At 40.3% G+C, this 17224-nt stretch overlaps 1 protein-coding gene and 1 long non-coding RNA gene across 5 annotated transcripts in view; one reads left to right on the top strand and one right to left on the bottom strand.

The window, feature by feature from the left end:
- SRI (sorcin) overlaps positions 1 to 12664 on the bottom strand; it is a gene marked incomplete at its 5' end in the record, with an annotated part of 14843 nt that extends 2179 nt beyond the window's left edge. Inside the window, 7 exon segments of the mRNA NM_001134172.1 lie at positions 1118 to 1176; positions 1959 to 2072; positions 2605 to 2752; positions 3510 to 3553; positions 9734 to 9803; positions 11472 to 11555; positions 12587 to 12664. Coding sequence (NP_001127644.1) covers positions 1118 to 1176; positions 1959 to 2072; positions 2605 to 2752; positions 3510 to 3553; positions 9734 to 9803; positions 11472 to 11555; positions 12587 to 12637 — 570 coding nt within the window.
- Positions 11550 to 17224, top strand: part of LOC134761778 (uncharacterized) — a 24361-nt gene continuing 18686 nt past the window's right edge. Inside the window, exons 1-3 of one of the 4 annotated variants that reach the window (XR_010140889.1) lie at positions 11550 to 12099; positions 15266 to 15334; positions 16554 to 16637. This is a non-coding gene — a long non-coding RNA (uncharacterized LOC134761778). Of the gene's footprint in view, positions 12117 to 15265; positions 15335 to 16553; positions 16638 to 17224 lie in introns of all 4 variants that reach the window. The other 3 variants (XR_010140887.1, XR_010140888.1, XR_010140886.1) reach the window with 3 other exon arrangements.

Here is a 17224-nt window from a genome sequence, read left to right as displayed (position 1 = left end):
TCTTTAGAAACAGCAAGGGGACTGTCAACTAAGAAGTTAACGCATGTTAAAGAGAACACACCCTTAAGCAGGTAAAATAAGCATATTCACACACACACTAAGCTTTTAAAAGTGTACTTATAACTGCAGCAGCTGCTAAACCAAAAATACATGCATCTTATATTTTGTAATGGAGAATGGAATATTCAGTGATTAGTCACTTGAATTCTACAAATTTTGTTTTGTTTTGTTTTTTGTTTTTAAATCAATGGCTAAGCAAAAACTGAAGAAACAAGTAACCAATCTCCCTAGCTTTGTTATATACATCCAGCTAATGCCATAAAGATGGCACTAGGTTATGTTCACACTGGTTACATGGCCTTACCCTACCCTTGTTTAGTGTGGCTGTTTAGTAAATAACTTGTTTTAAATTGTGATTTGGCAGGGAGCAGTGGCTCACACCTGTAATCCCAGCACTTTGGGAGGCCTAAGCGGACAGATCACAAGGACAGGAGATCGAGACCATCCTGGCTAACACAGTGAAACCCTGTCTCTACTAAAAATACAAAAAAACTTAACCAGGTGTGGTGGTACATGCCTATAGTCCCAGCTACTCAGGAGGCTGAGGCAGAAGAATCGCTAGAACCCGAGACATGGAGGTTGCAGTGAGCCGAGATTGCGCCACTGCACTCCAACCTGGGCAACAGAGGGAGTCTATTCTCAATGACTGACATGATTTGTTTACAGAAGACAAAAGCAGATAGTATATCTGCATAGTGTTTTTCAAGGGCATTTCTAATAGAAATCTTACAATGGCTCAGTGCAAAAGGCATTACTACTATATCTTCTTTATTTATATAGTGTCACAGCAATTAAGAAACCTGCTTAAGTGACCCAGCTAATAAATACAACAAGCTGGGTCTTGAACCCAGGTCTCTGAATGCAAATCAAACTATGGTCTAACTATAGTTAAGACTAATACATGAAATTAATAAGTTCTGGATGATAACTCTTTCTAACTTTTGAATCCCTTATGTCTCTCGCATCCTTAAGATATTCTTAACAGCTAATTTCAAAGGGATACCCATCTGGTGTACATCTTTTTCATCTACTATATCTCTTAATTTCTAAGACTTACATCATCATATGGGAAATTCACAACACCTTGCTGAGCAGTATCCCGTCTTCGAAAGCTGTCTGTAAAACAACACAGTAAAATTTATGGTTTTTCTTTAAATGGTTTTTCTAAAATCATAAAAGTTAGTTATTTTGGCATTGAATTCACATTGCAGTAACATTTAAATTGTGCAACCAATTAACATAAACAAAAGACCAAAGCAAAGAAGCCAACTATATGAACAGCAAAAGATTTAATATGCAACAAAGTAACAGGCAGAAGTTGGCCAGCTGTCGGTTTTTTTTTTTTTTTTTTTTTTTTTTTAGATCTAGAGAAAATACCTTACCCAAAGTCAGTAAAAGCTGTGCAATTTCCATGGCCATTACTTAATTGTGATAAAAGCACAGAATTTCTAGCTTCTTAATAACAAAGATACTGCTTAAGAAACAGAGAAAGAGTCCCCAGTATAACAAATGGGCTGTAATCAGTTTCTCTACCATTTCAGCTCTGCCCTATAGAAAAGGATTTTATTTTAATTTCACTCTTTCCAAATATTTCACATTCTGGGGAAAAATTCATTATTATCTGATCAAAAATGCACAAGTTAGCTGATTGTGTTTTAGAACATTTTAGTAAAATTTAATTGTTTATTTTAATGGCAGATTACTTACTAATCTAAAATAAATTCTGGAAAAAAAAAACAAAAAATTATTTTGCCAGATATGCTTAATAGTAATCTGAGAAAAACTACTAAAGCAAGAAAAAAATTTGGGAAGAATAAAAGTTGAGAAGCACTGAGAGATGAAATGTAATAAAAACTGTGTCTTGGCTTGTGGTGATAACATGACCTTATAGAACTCACCTGTAAGAGCCCTCAGTTTGACGCAGCAGGCGATGTAGTCATCGAAGGTGATCTTTCCATTGGTGCTGTATCGTTTTGCAATTGAATTCACAGCCTGGGGACTCAACCTAAATCCTAAAAGAAAAACCATCCAGTAAAAAGGTTAAAGGATTGCAAAAGCTCATTAAAAAATAAAATAATCAAGCACTATTTTATATTTTAAGACTGCAAACTCATATTAATTATGAACACACACAATTTCGAAGAAAACTGAAAGTGCCTTCAGGTAGCAATTATTTATTTATTTATTTATTTACGAGAGGGAGTCTCACTCTGTCGCCCAGGCTGGAGTGCAGTGGTGTGATCTCGGCTCACTGCAACCTCTGCCTCCTGTGTTCAAGTGATTCTCCTGTCTCAGCCTCCCGAGTAGCTGGGATTGCAGGTGCATGCCGCCACGCCCAGCTAATGTTTTTGTATTTTAGTAGAGTCAGGGTTTTACTGTGTTGCCCAGGCTGGTCTCGAACTCCTGAGCTCAGGCAATCCACCCTCCTTGGCCTCCCAAAGTGCTGGGATTACAGGTGTGAGCCACTGCACCCGGCCTAGTTTTAAAAATAAAAATCAACTTACTTCTACCAATGAACGGAGAGTTCTAGTAAGCCATACCTACCCATTGTTGTCAGGGCCTTCTGCAATTCTTGTGGATCTACTGTTCCACTCCTGTCAGTGTCAAAACTGATAAAGTGTTGTCTCCAGCCATTCAGTACAGCCCAGAGTTCTTTAAATTCATTGAAACCCATTGTGCCAGACATATCTCTCTGAACTGTAATCAAGGATTACAGCTGTATTTTGCGATATTTTCTAAGGATTAAATGAAAGATCAAGGATAAGGGGAATTCAATATTCAATGGCTAAAAAAGTTATTGTAGATTATTCTTGGTATCATGTAAAATTAATGATTTAAAAATAGAATAAAAAAGGGCCATGGAGAAAAAGCTCAAGTGCCTATTTTTACTGTGGGGAAAAGATAACTTACATGACTTGATTATAAGGAAATAGCGTTGCCATTGTGAACCACTTATAAAAAGCGGTCTTGTTACTGGAACTAGGCTGTACTTTGTGGGTGCTTCAGGCTATGCTGTTTGCCCTTCTGTCCTAGCATCATCTCTGGTACCAATATTCCCTTGTTTAGTCCCCCCAGACAAATGAGGTGGGATGGAATGCACTGGATAGTCAGCACTACCTAAACTCAGTCCAACAACTGGGATGTGAAAAATCCCATCACTTGCAGAGGAATCAATGTTAAAGAAAAAAAAAGCTGTCCTGACACTCTGGACTCTGTACTTGTTCTATAATACTCTGATGTTTCCTTGAATTCCTGAACAACATTCTGTTACTAAATTTCTTTTCTTCCTTTATTCACACCAAATTCCACCCTATAATAGAAGATAATTATTTCAGAAAGCTTTTTAGTGATCATTTATTACTTTGTGCTTACTAGATATTAATTCTAAGATGAATTCCTTTAGAATTTTAGAAAAAATTATTCTAGACAACAATCAAGGTAAAGGATACATCCAGCATTGAAACCATAAGCCGGCAAGTCTCCAGGTTAAAAGCTGTTAAATCAAGAAAAGTACATACATATTAACACAAATCCAGAAATTCACATTACACTGGATACATTCAAATTAATTAGAAATATAATTATTATACACTTTTATTTTTATATGCTACTCAATTTACATGTGACTAATCATATGGAACTTCAAAGTAGCCTTTCTCCATAAAGAGGATTTTTCGCTAGGAACCCAAATTTGATTTAAATAACTTTGACAGAATTCCTTTTAAAAAGTATTACATAGGCCGGGTATGGTGGCTCACGCCTGTAATCCCAGCACTTTGGGGGGTGCCGAGACAGGCGGATCACCTGAGGTCAGGAGTTTGAGACCAGCCTGGCCAACATGGCAAAAACTCGTCTCTACTAAAAATACAAAAATTAGCCAGGCCTGGTGGCACACACCTGTAATCTCAGCTACTCAGGAGGTTGAGGCAGGAGAATTGCTTGCACCTGGGAGGAGGCGGTTACAGTGAGCTGAGATCATGCCACTGCACTCCAGCCTGGGTGACAGGGCAAGACTCCTTCTCAAAAAAAAAAAGTATTACATAGTACTGTTCATACTTTCTTGCTTTGAAACTGTAATATAATGAGTTCAAGTCACCATAACGAACCATAATGTATTATATCCAACATGGTGGGTGGGAAGTCAGGGTTGCTTTGTTCCTACTCATAAATGACTATAAATTGCTGGTTTTGCTAATTTTGTGTCTGATTACTTGTTTTTCTATTTTCCCTTCAATGTCAGGTACTGAGCAGTAACCTCCTACCTCAAATAGTCTATGACCTCTTAGCTTATATATGAAACCAGATAAATATGGTTGTTAGAATTATGTGTTAAATAAGAGTACTCTAGATAAGACCCCATGACCAATTCAGTGGTGGCCACTATTCAGAAGCCTTTTTAATTTACCTACAGTTTAGGAGTATTATGAGGGCATTTTGGTACCTCACTTATGTAACCAAACCAGAGCATATGCAATGGGTGTGGTTACTGGTAATCTAAGCATTAGAAAATTAAAAACAACCTCTTACATTGAATTAGTGGGAATCAATGACTGAAGAAATTGTATAGGTACAAAGAAGCTATAACGCTAAATGGCAGAAGTGACAAGGGTCACGTGGGAAAAGCTGGTATAAATTCTGCAAGCTTGTTAACCCACAGAACTAACATTTTTAACAGCTTTTTCTAGCTTCATATTTTTTCTCAAACCAAACTGAAATTAAAACACAACTGTGCTCACTACTGTAATGTCTCCCAACGGTGCAAACTATAGGTTTTACACATTTAATAGATTCCTGTGTTTGGCATATGCTTTATTGGAAATAAAAGACTAGTGACTATTTCTATTTTGGTCCTTCAATCTCCATTTGATCCACAGATAATATTCTTTGAGGTGAGAGGCGGAGGAAGCACTTTTTACAGTTTGGGAAAGAGCTGGTAGATTCTTCATTCTGACTTTTAAGTTGTGTGGAGGTATGAAGTCCCTCTAATCTGCAGCTGTAGTTCTCCACACTGGTGCTTATCAGAATCAAAGCTTTAAAAGATTCTGATACCTGGGCTGCACCACAGAACAATTAAATCAGGAACTCTGAGTGTGGGACCCAGGTATTTGTATTTTTAAAAAGCTTTTCAGATGATTCTAGTGAGCAGCCAAGGTTGAGACCACCATTCTACTCAAAGTGATTCCTGGACCAGCCATATTAGCATCACCCAGGAGCTTAAAGAACTGCAGAATCTCAGCCCTTACCCTACACCAATAAAATCAGAGGCTGAATTTTAGCAAATGTGCAGGTGATATATATTCATGTTAAAGAAGCTGGTTCAACCTGAACCAGCATCACATGGAAACCTGTTAGAGGTGAAATTCTCAGGACTCACTCCAGACCTCTGAATGAGAAACTCTAGGGCATGACCCAGCAATCTGGTTTTTGTAAGCTTTCCAGGTGATGCCAATGCTGCTCAAGTTTAAGAACTGCTCTGGACGGCCTGACAACCACAGGGCAGAGCCAACTGTGTTGGGCTCACATGAAGGTATTGAAGGGGCTATGAGGCGGACAGCTTCTCTGTCTCTGTTCATGAATGGCACCCCCATCCACTCAGCAGTAACACAAGCCAGAAACCTGGGAGCCTCCTCAATTCCCTCTCCACCAATAATCAATCACCTTCTAAACAACTGTGGAGTCCATTTCCAGCCCCACTGTCTCCTTAGTTAGCATTTCTCTCACCTGTATGACTCCAGCAGCTCCCTAATGGGCATCCCTGACTCTTGTTTTACTTCCATGTCCCCCAATTTATTAGCCTTTACCCTACAGTCAGGGGTAGTATGTGCTCTCCTATGCAAAACCCAGTATCAGTGATCTACTGCTCTCAGGATAAAGTCCAAGCACCTTAACTGGCACATAACGTAACACACTTATTTTGCCAGTCAGGCTCATCTCTTACTCTCGTTCAACCCCGTACACTATCTTCATGGAGAATTTCTCAGTTTCTTGACTGAACCATGCTATTTCTGGGTCTTCTGCACATGCTGTTCTAACGACCTAGGACACAACTTCCCCATCCCACTCACTTCATGGTCGGCCTCATTTCTGCTCAGCTTAGGTATCAATTCTGCAAGGAAAACTTTCCTGACTCCTGTCTGGGTTATGTGCCCATTCTATGTGATTCCACAGCCTTTCTCTTTACTTATCCCAGTGCTTTTCCCAACACCCAGGCACTGATTGTGGCTACAGAGCCAGCACCTAGCTCATAGGAAGTATTCACTAAAAATGCACTGGTATGGATGGATGGCACCAAATTCTCACCCCCACTGCACTTTATATGTACAACCCTCTTAGATCGTCTAAGAAGGAATGTTTTTTGAATGAAATTTTCTGATCTTTACTAATGCTCAAAAATCAATGTATAATCTTAAATCAAAATGCCAATGAGGCTACAGGGCTATAATTTTTCTGACATAGAAAATTTTCCATATTCATTAACTCAACAGCCACTGTTAAGTACTTATGTTCAGGGCTCAGGGTAACAGGAACTTTGGAGATACAATTGTGAAACTGCATACTGTCCTAGCTGACAGTCTAAAGAAAAGATAAGTCACATACACATACAACCCTAATCATGGTAGAGTGCTGAATTATAATGGAGGGGCCAGAAAGTACCAGAAGGGATTGAGAAGTGAGAGGCTCCTTCCCAGTAAGAGAATCAAGAAAGACTTTAGAGAAGACATAGAATTTAAGCCAAGCCTTGAATGACAAGAATGATGGGGGCATTTGGTGACAGCTAAGGACCAGCATAAGCAAAGAGAGAAGTAGAAGGCCTAGCACAGGCAAAGCGTAAGTGAATAGCTCAATATGACTTTCAAAGAGTACAAAAGGAGTGGGAGAAAATATGTTTGGTCAGGGGAGGGTGCATTACAGAGGACCTTGAATTCCTTCTAAGCTGTTAGTAAAGACTGAGGAGGAGAGGGACAGATCAGGAAGATCAGAAATCTAGTCATCTTTTTTGAGAAGGATCTGAAAGGGCAGTGAGATGGCAGTGAACAAAAGTGAATGAACAAAAAATACACCATTCTAGACAGTTCCAATGAACTAGAACGCTGATGTCCAATAAGTTTTGGTAAGGAAAACTCTTTCTCAATTTTGTTAATAATATAGCTTTTATTAGTGTTAATTCTATTTTAAATAATTATTTAAAATTAATTAAAATTGTAAGTATTACATATTAGTTACGTAAATGTAACTACATATAATTATAACTATAAATTATAATTAAAATTATTAATTCAACATTTTGAAATTATTTAAATTATGTTAATTTTAATAATTTCCAAGGAATCTCTGCTGTAATTTACCTTTACTCTTTTTCTTCTCTTCTGTTCATTCTACTAGAATGCCTCAAACATCTTTTCTTCTCACAGAAACATACAATATAATGGACCTAGAAGGAAAGCCCTACCTCCAGCTGTTTCTCTCAACCTTACCACAGACGAACAACTAAATTCAGGGAAAAAAGAGAAGCTGAATTACAATCTTACTGACTGGAACACAACTTCTCTCACCAACTCCACCTCTAGGTATGACTGCTTCCTTTTAAACTGGTTAAGAAGGGCCCATAGGCTCTGAGCTGGAGTATCCCACCTGCCCATCCAATTCGGATCTGTGCTTTTTGGTTTGGAAGTTGGGTTTAAAAGACTAATGGCCATCTAATACCTGTATTACAAACACTGACACCTCATAGGCAGGATGGTTCTGTGGTTCAGTACAGCCACCAGACAGTAGGTAAATGGATTCAATCACATAGGCCCCATGACTCAGGAAATGCTTTCTCTTTAATGCACTGATCTAAGGCCATCACTAAATGTGGCTTTCTCAATGAAATTTTAAAAGGACTGCTCTCTAAGAATATACAACCCATTTTGTTTGTGTCAGATTCTCAAATCTGCCACACCTCATCTACTGAAAGGATGTCGAACAACAGGCCATGCTGCGATCTCACTGCACGTTGATAAACCCTGCTAATAGGCAGACCTACCTTGTTTACCAGCTCAACTGCGTAACAATTAACAATTTAAATGTACTGCCCACACAGTAAAGAAAAACATCCCCTAATCCAAAAAGTGCTTATTTTGTTTAGGACTAGATTAAATAACAGGAACTTGAAAGCTTCTTCGTTTGTATTAATTCCTCCAATTAGGAAAGAGTAATAGGATACTAAAGTCACATAAAACAAAGGATGATGAAAAAAAATGCAAAGAGTTCAAAGACAGCCATCTAATACACGCCATGTCAAATAGTTTTTTAAAAACGGCCACTATAAATTCACAGCTGTGAATTCTAGTTTGAACATTTTAATCCACAGCTAACCATGAAACTGGGTCTTCAATTTGATGTTTTGTCTCAATTAACAACTGGCAAAGAAGTTGGCAGGTAATGTATTTGAACTAAGACGTTATTCTCTACCCTGGAAATCTATCATGTTCAAGATCTAATTTCAAGAGGAACCACTTCATATGTGTTGGATGACGAGAAGCCCCAGTTGGGATGCAGCAATTTTTTGGATTTTTTGAGACAGGCTGTCACCCAGGCTGGAGTGCAGTGGCACAATCTTGGCTCACTGCAACCTCCGCCTCCTGGGCTCGTATAATCCTCCCACCTCAGCCTCCTGAGTAGCTGGGACCACAGGTGCATGCCACCATGTCTGGCTAATTTTTAAATTTTTTGCAGAGACAAGGTTTCACTATGTTGCCCAGGCTAGTCTTGAACTCCTGGGCTCAAGCAATCTTCCCACCTCAGCCTCCTAAAGTGCTGGGATTACAGGTGTGAGCCACTGTGCCCTGCCAGGGATGGAGCATCTTTGCAATATTTCACTACTCTCAGCTCATGGCAGAGTGCTCAAAAGGCAGGGGTAGGGTAAGGGCTGAATTATGGAGCAGCAGGTCCAGTAAGTAGAAAGGGCACTTCCCACTTAGCCTGAATACATTCTATGAAGTGGAAGAGGAAAGACCTGAGGAATGTCATGGCAACCACTTATGTTAGCAGGAGCATGCCCAAAGCTCAGAGACCAGGAGTGCAGGATAGGCCACTCAGGGACCAGGGGTGCAGGGCAGCAACTCAAAGCCCTAAGTGCCACCAGGTCACAGCAGAGTAGGCTCTTGGCAAATAACAGTAAATGTCAGTTCCTAATGTCAGTTAATGACACCTGACCTGGCAGATTCCATTTCAGCACCCTACCTTGTCCTCTGTGAAGGAGGCCACCCAAACTGTCTCACTGGTTCTAGGTACACAAAACCAAATCTGAGAAATCCACTAAATTGGCAGGTAGGATGGAATAATTTATTATTATTATTTTAAAGACAAGGTCTTGCTCTGTTGCTCAGGCTGGAGTGCAGTGGTACAATCATAGATTATTGCAGCCAAAAACTCTTGGCTTCAAGCAATCCTCCCGCCTGGGCCTCTGAAGTACTGGGATTACAGGTGTGAGCCACTGTGCCCAGCCTGGAGTGATTTAAAAACTGTTTTCAAATCAACATTTTGAAATAGTACTGTATTTTAGCTTTTAGAATTCTAAACTTTGCTAGATCAGACAAGCTCAGTTTTCTTGAAGGCTGTAATCACAAGTAACAGCTAAGATAGGAAACGCAAGAGTACATTTAGACAAACTTTGGGACTGTCAACTTACGTTTGTATCCTCCAGCAATGCCAGACTGTGTCAGACATCTCTGCAATTCATCAGCATCTATCTGCCCATCCTTTTGAGAAAAAATTAGAGGAATCATAATAGTGATTTGTTCTTTCAAGTTGTTTACCTTCAGCATTCAATGAAGCAATAACAACAAAGAAAATCAGTATCATCATGCCATCATGCATGACTTTTTATTAAAAGGAATGCCTTCCAAAAGTGGGCATTCTTTTCCTTAACCCACTTCCAAAAGTAATTTAATGATGAAAGAAAGAGTCTGTCTTGGCAACTACTCTTCTCTCAATCTGAGCTAGCAAACTGCTACAGCTAAACATTTTAAAATATTTTTTTTTTTTTGAGGGGGGTGGAGAGAGCAAGGTACAAACCAGACATCAGTAAATAGAAGGCTTGGTTCAAACAGAAAGAGGCCTCCTTGGTCACTTTTTCTTATGATACAGTGAATCATTTTTTTCAGAGCACAAATACATCTGGAAGATTCACATTAGGTTCTCAGTGCCCATTCACTGGCTGAACTGGGAAAGAACTAGATATATGTGATTTTTAGGGACTTTAAAATAAAATACCTAAATCTTCACGTCACTGGGTATTATAAGTTATAAATGAGGAGCAAGATCAGCAATTTGAAAGACAATGGGTATGCTGAATACAGGTCAGGGCTGCTGAAAGCTAAGCAGGTGGGGTCACTTACATGCTAGAGGCACCGGCAATCTAAGAATGCTAGTCTTGAGGTTTGCCATGTCTTGTGGTTTCAAAGATACGGATCATTAACAGATTAAGTAGATACTTAAGGGGAAGGTCTTCCAGTTTTAGACTGTATTTTCCATTCAATTTCTTAAGCTGTATTTCTTAGAGTACTACCTTAAAAGTGGTCTTAGGTTTTTTATCCTATAATATTCTACAGTTTTCACATTAAGATTTTGCTATTTCTAGCTTTTGGTCAAAACAAGACTAGGTTGAATTCATAAGAACAAACATCCCCTCTGGACATGTCTGGGTTATACCAACAGTATATTTACTGCACACAGTGACCTCATGAGCTAGGTAAGTGTCCTCTCTCAATGTAAGATAGCACCTGTCAATGTGAGATAGCACCTGTCATACAACTCAGAATGCAGACAAGTGAAAGGTGTTGGGGAGCTGACCTTAATTGCTTCTCTGGGTCAACAGACCACAACACCTAATAAGGACATGGAGGGGCTGACCTAGTAACAGCATCTGCGTCAAAGAGAAACTACATTGTTCACAAGATTAACTTCCTGATACTAAGAAGGGAACAGTAACTTCCTTATTTAGAAGCTGGTGGGTTTTTACCATATTTCCTAAGGGGGTGAATGATTAGCAATCAAGTTCAACCCAAAGAAAGTGCCTATTAGAATCGAGCTATGTAATTACTAATATATGTCTTTAAGTTGTACAAACAAGGGTTTATATTTACCAGATCTTGAATTTCTTCGCTTGAAACCATCCTGGACCCTTTAATTCAACCACAAGTTTGCTTTCGAACTGAACTCACATAAATACGAGTAACATTTTGTCCTAATTTATTCTGAACATTCAGAAATAAAAAACTAAAATAAGAAACAAAGAACTTTTTTTTTCTTTTGCAGAAGCAAAGGGACTCAGTACCACAGGAAGTTCGCTTTTCTGTGTCACTATATCAAAAGCTACCACAAATGCAGACAATAACGGCTCTTTAATATTAAAGGGAAAAGCTAACCTGTCCAGCTACAGCAGCAAAGTAACCATACAGCGGATCCTGAGTTTGTCCGGGAAACGCAGGCCCTCCGGGAGCCCCTCCATACTGTGAAACAGGAAACACATACACGTCATCCTGCCGAGTCAAGTTTTCTTCTTTCACCACTGAGGGCTTTTGTGCAAGGCCAGACAACTGCCCGCCTGCCCGCCCTTCACAAGGCTCACCTCCCCACCACTGGGCACACTCTGCCAACACTCCACCCCTCTCTTCCATTCACACCCCGTAATTTAAAAACTGGCGACTTAGACCATAAAGAGTTGCTGTGAAAGTGATGTCTACATATGTAAAGCAACTTTTAAAATCCCTATTAACCTGAAGGTTACTGAGGTGAGTGCAAACTAGGTAAGCCAATGAATGGCAGGGCTTCGAATTCTCCTTTTGTTGTTACAGCATTTATGGTATTTTAAGAGCGTTTTATAAACGATGGAAGGCTGGAGTTGGTAACATTCTGAGACGGGTGTAGCCTAGCGAAAAGTAAGGTGTCTGGCCGGGCTGTATCTCGTGGGTGGCGAGGGAACATTGCCTGTCTCGGAAACAGTTCCCAAGACAACGCGCATCCCAGACGCCCGGCGAGACTGCCTTCCTACAGGTCTTCTACTTCAGCAGGTTTTCCCTTTTTTTCCGTCCCCCTTCTCACTCAATTTTTTTTTTTTTTTTTTTTTTTTTTTTTTTTTTTTTAAAGGGAGGAAGGTATATCAGTCTAGAATAAAATGACTGTTGTTGCTTTGGGAGGCAACCAAGAGGGCGGGGGTGGGGTGGGGTGGGGGTCAGCCAACACCCAATTAACACGATTTCACGCCGCGTATCCGAGAAGCCGCAGGGTGGGCTTCTAGGGTCCCAATCCACCCTCACCTTGGCCCCGCAGAGCCATCCAAGAGAAGGGACGGGGGAAACGAGGGGAGAGACCGAACCGCAGGGGCCTAGGGCGAGGCCGCGAGCGCAGGGAGAAGCCGACGGCGGAAGAAGCCCGGGCAGCCGCCCAGCAGCGCCTCACCCCGCTGGCCGCAGCATCTCCAAGGTGGCCTCTTAGCGCCCCGGAGCCGCCTGGGCCGCGATCCCGCGCAGTCAGCACTTACCCCGCCTGGGTAGTACCCGCCGCCGGCGCCAGGATGCCCCGGGTACGCCATGCTGCACACTGCGCCGCCGCCGCCGCCCTCGCCCTGTGCGCCAGGCCTCTCCGCCGCCTGCCCCGTCCCGCCCTCCCGCGAGGGGGCCGCCCCAGAGCGCACCACGCGGGCGTGGGGGACGCGCTCCGCAGCCGTCTCCAGCTCTTGCCTGTGCGCGCGGCCGTGGCTGCCCTGCCTGCGCGCTTCTTCGTATCTTTGCCATTACGGTGCTAATGCAGTGCACGATTGAAGGTCCAGTGGTGGCCTACGACCTGCGAGGCAATTCACACCAGGGACTTTCCTCCCTCCAAGACTAATGGCACATTCCAACACTAATACACCACCCCAGGAATTCCTTTTTTTTTTTTTTTCCTTCGGACTTGGCTATTATCTGGCATATTTCTTATTTTAAACAACTTTATTGGACAGGACGGAGCTATTATAAGTGGAGCGCACCATCGCGAGGCAGGGGCTGGATGCGTTAGGGCAAGCCTTAGGTACCAGTGGGTGAAGGAGTCGTTGAAAGATGGAAATACGAAAGCGCCCTTGGAAAATAAGAATTAACTTGACGAACTGTGTGCAAGGGAGAGTTTGGCTTGCTGTTGGTTGCAAAGTTCATTGAACGACGACGGCGTATTTCCTTCCTAGGGGACAATTCCTTGCCTGTTTAAGCTGAGCGTGGCTTGTGTCCTGAGTAGGACAGAGGGCATTTTCCGGGCAGGACAGCCTCACCCAGATCGTTCTTAGGAAAATGAATTGTTTGAATTATCTGGATGATTCAGACAAAACAATCCATTTCTCTAAAATTATTCAGCTACTTTTTATATAAGAAAAGTTTAGAACAAGCTAATAGTGTGCTGGTAAGTATTCAGGAAGATAAGAGGAACTTCGATGTAGGTTATTCTTCTTTACTTCATATATTTTTCTATCTCCCAGTTGAATAGTCCGAAGCAATTCAGGCATGAGCTTTTTGTTTTGTTTTGTTTTGTTTTGTGTAATTTCAATGACAGAAAATTGCTTGCCCTTCACTGTTAAGGACTAGACTTAATGATTTCCTGAATTTTAACATATTGAGAAACGCATTAATAATCCAGATTCACAGTATTTGTTGTGGAGGTTGCACAGAAACATTTAAAGGGTCATCAACATTTCACAAATATTGGAGCACCCGCCAGTGTGGTACTGTGCTTTTTCGCTGTGGTGGACGGGCTTCCTCCATTCTAAATTCGTGGGCTATTGTCCTCATTCGGTTTATTGTTTTTCTCTTGTGTGTAACTTCCCTCGCAAGCCCTTTTGAAAACAAAGGTCCGAATTGTGAGAAAAATTCTAATAGTCCCTGTTGTGGCATAGCAAAGACACTGCATGTTGCCTGTTTTGTGTTTGATTCAGGAAGCAGGTTACTGTTTTCAATCATCAAGGTAGCAATCATCAAGGTAGATGAGACATCTAATGAGTCCCCTGGTCTCTCTTTGGAAGCCTGTTTCTTCAGAAAGAGGTAACCGACTATAAGGAATAGATGTCAAGGCTGAACTCAATGTTGAGTACAAGCTCAAGACTCAAGTTTGAAAGAAGTATAAAGCATATAAAATATTTTTAAGTACTGCAGAATTAGCTTCGTGGATAAACGGCTATACGAATTGGCATATCAGTTGTCCTTAGACATCTTCCTACTGCTTTACTGCTACAGAACTGAATTTTAATGGAGTGTTGCAAATTCAATTCTTACAATTATTGCTAACAAATTGGTCAGCTGCTAATACTTTAGTTTGCGGGAAAAAATTGTGGCAACTTATAATAACATCAGACATACATATAATAATAAAAATATGCCAGATCCTCATCGCATTTTACTTATTTGCTTAATCTTAATAAAAATCCATGGGATAGGTATTATTGTCATTCCCATTATACAGTTGAGGAAGAACTGTATACAGTTGAGGAAGAACAGAGCTGAGCTATGCTACCAAGCCATCTGACTCTAGAGTCTGTGCTCTACACCCAGGGGCAGGTAAAGAGCCAGATAGTAAATATTTTAGGCCTGTGGGCCATACAGTCTCTGTATGAGAGAGTCTACATACATGGTGGTATGTAGACTATGTAGTCATAGTGGTATGGCCAAATACCACTCAACTCTGCTGTGTAGGCCACTGGTATCCATAGACAATGGATAAATGAATGGATGTCGCTGGGTTCCAATGCAACTTTATTTATAGACACTGAAATTTGAATTTCATATGACATGAAATATGCTTAATTTTATTTTTCCAACCATTTAAAAATGTAAATATTATTCTGAGCTCTTGGGTGTACAGAAGTAGGAGGTGTGTCAGATTTGGCCTTTGGGCAGTAGTTTACCAACCACTGCTGGAAGCCCCTCCAGAATGCGGGCTTATGACTCTGGCAGTTTAGCACTTTAGCAAATGATTTGCTGACTGTAAGATAAAGCCTATGGGTAGAATGCAGTTATTTGTCAGAACGATTTACTGAGTCCTAAAAAAAAACTGTAGGAGGGTTGTGACAGCAGCATGGATTAGGGAGAGAACTATGATATGAGGTTTATAGATAGGATATGGGTCATGGTTATTTTGGGAAGTCACTGGAATTACAGAAAACTTTCTGATCATATACTCCAATCCTGCTGTTTTACAGAAGAAAAGACCAAGGCTGAGAGATGGCAAATATCTGGCCCCAGCTCTTGAAGGGCAGACATAGCCAGATGTAAATGTTTCACCCTTCCCAATTAAAGCTGTGACAGTAGCTAAACATGCTCTCAGAGAGAATCCCCTTCTTTTGTGGTACACCTTCCCCAATTGTGTTTTCAAGACAAAAGGCAGTGTGGACACTTTCTTATTCCTGGAGAAAAGTTAATATAAAGCTCTACATATAGTATCCAACCTGGACTTCTTCACTCAGATAAGTGGTGAAAGAAGTAGTGTAACTAAGTAACTGTAGTTATTTCACCATACCCTGCAGTTGAATTAACCATAGGTCTTCACTTGTTAAGAAGAAATGAGCAATGACATTTGCCAGTTTAAAGTTTCAACTTTTGTTTAGTTCTGATCTGGGCATGGCACCTCATGATTTAAAGACCTCTGCCTTAGAGAGAAACTCAGATCTCCAAATATAAGTGGAAATGAGCATTTGGTAACAACATAGGTAACCAATTAATAGTATCTCCACTTTCTTAAGATTGTTGGGAAAGAGTGCGAAGCCTATGATGTTCATTTGGGAATAAAAGCCAACCTTTTCTTGAACTGTCTGGAGTAAGAGCTCAGTTAATCATGCTATTATGTAATTTTTTCAAGGGATAGAAAACTTCCACTATTGATGTTTTAGTGCTTGCATGTAGAGTTTAACTGGTTCCTGGCATATTGTAGATGGTAATGAATCATCAACCACAGCTCTTCAAACAACTTCTGCTACAATAGAAATGTTTGATATCTATGCCACACAATAACTAATCACATATGGCTATTGAGCCTGTGAAATGAGGAACTAAAATTTTAATTTAGTTTAATTTAAAATGGAATAACTGTGTGGCTAGTGCTACCCTTTCATCTGTGTTGGCTTCCACCCCCCTGGAACTCAGAGAAAGCAAACTCATTCTACTTGCCTGGAATAGGCATGATAAGCAAGATATATCAGTTATTAACAAAACACAGCAAGGGCAGTCATCAGCTCTGTGACAAATGTTCCCATGTTCCTGTTCCTACAGAGTAGATTCTTACTGACCTGCTCCTTCCCTTAATGAAGCTCTGAGCTAGAGTTGATGATCAGGATTAACCAGGAAGCTGATGTTGGAGGAATTTATTATGGCTAAATATATATGCCTATATACATATATGTGTATGTATGTATATTGGTGTACATATGTAAATATATGTGTGTATTTTTACAAGCACACCCACACTTTATATATATACTTTCTTATCATTAGGGCTGTCAAAAATGACCTTCCAAAGATGAGTTCCCCATCACTAGAAATGATCAAGAAGAGGCTGTCAGTGATGCTAAAGGGCAGGTTTGTACTTTGAGTAGGGGCCTGGATGAGATAATGCTCTATAGACTACAAAGTATTTTCTGATGGCCTACTTAAACTTTACCCAGCCATGACACTTAGATTATTCTTACTTTACAAGATGAAGAAACTGAGTCTCTGACTTGCTGAAGGTTACCAGACTAATAGCAATTCCAGTATTAATTGCTCATCTTGTCACTTCAGATCTTTTCTCAACCTCACACTATTCCTCTCAGGACTCTTCCTTTTAAGATTATGCAATTTCTATTTGATCAAGAATTTGGAGACATTGTTTTTTCTTTTCCTGAACAGAATGTGTTTCAGAAATCAGAATATTAAATTTAAAGCAATTGTCTAAAATAATGTACATCTAGGTAACGCTATTACTATCAATGATAAGAGTTCATTTTAGTGCAGATAATTATTTTTTGATGAGCAAGATGTAAATATGCATGGCTAAAGGGGTAGCTAAAGGGAGGTCAAGAAATGAATGCAAAAACTGGCTGTAATTAGTTTTTGTCTGAGGCTTATACTGATTATCAAGTCTCTACAACTTTTACTTGTGACCATTACCATGTCTGGGACCACAT

This window comes from Pongo abelii, chromosome 6 (assembly GCF_028885655.2).
Source record: "Pongo abelii isolate AG06213 chromosome 6, NHGRI_mPonAbe1-v2.0_pri, whole genome shotgun sequence".
NCBI lineage: Eukaryota > Metazoa > Chordata > Mammalia > Primates > Hominidae > Pongo > Pongo abelii.
Note: the sequence above shows the minus strand (reverse complement) of the source record. Positions and strands in the feature narration are given on the sequence as shown.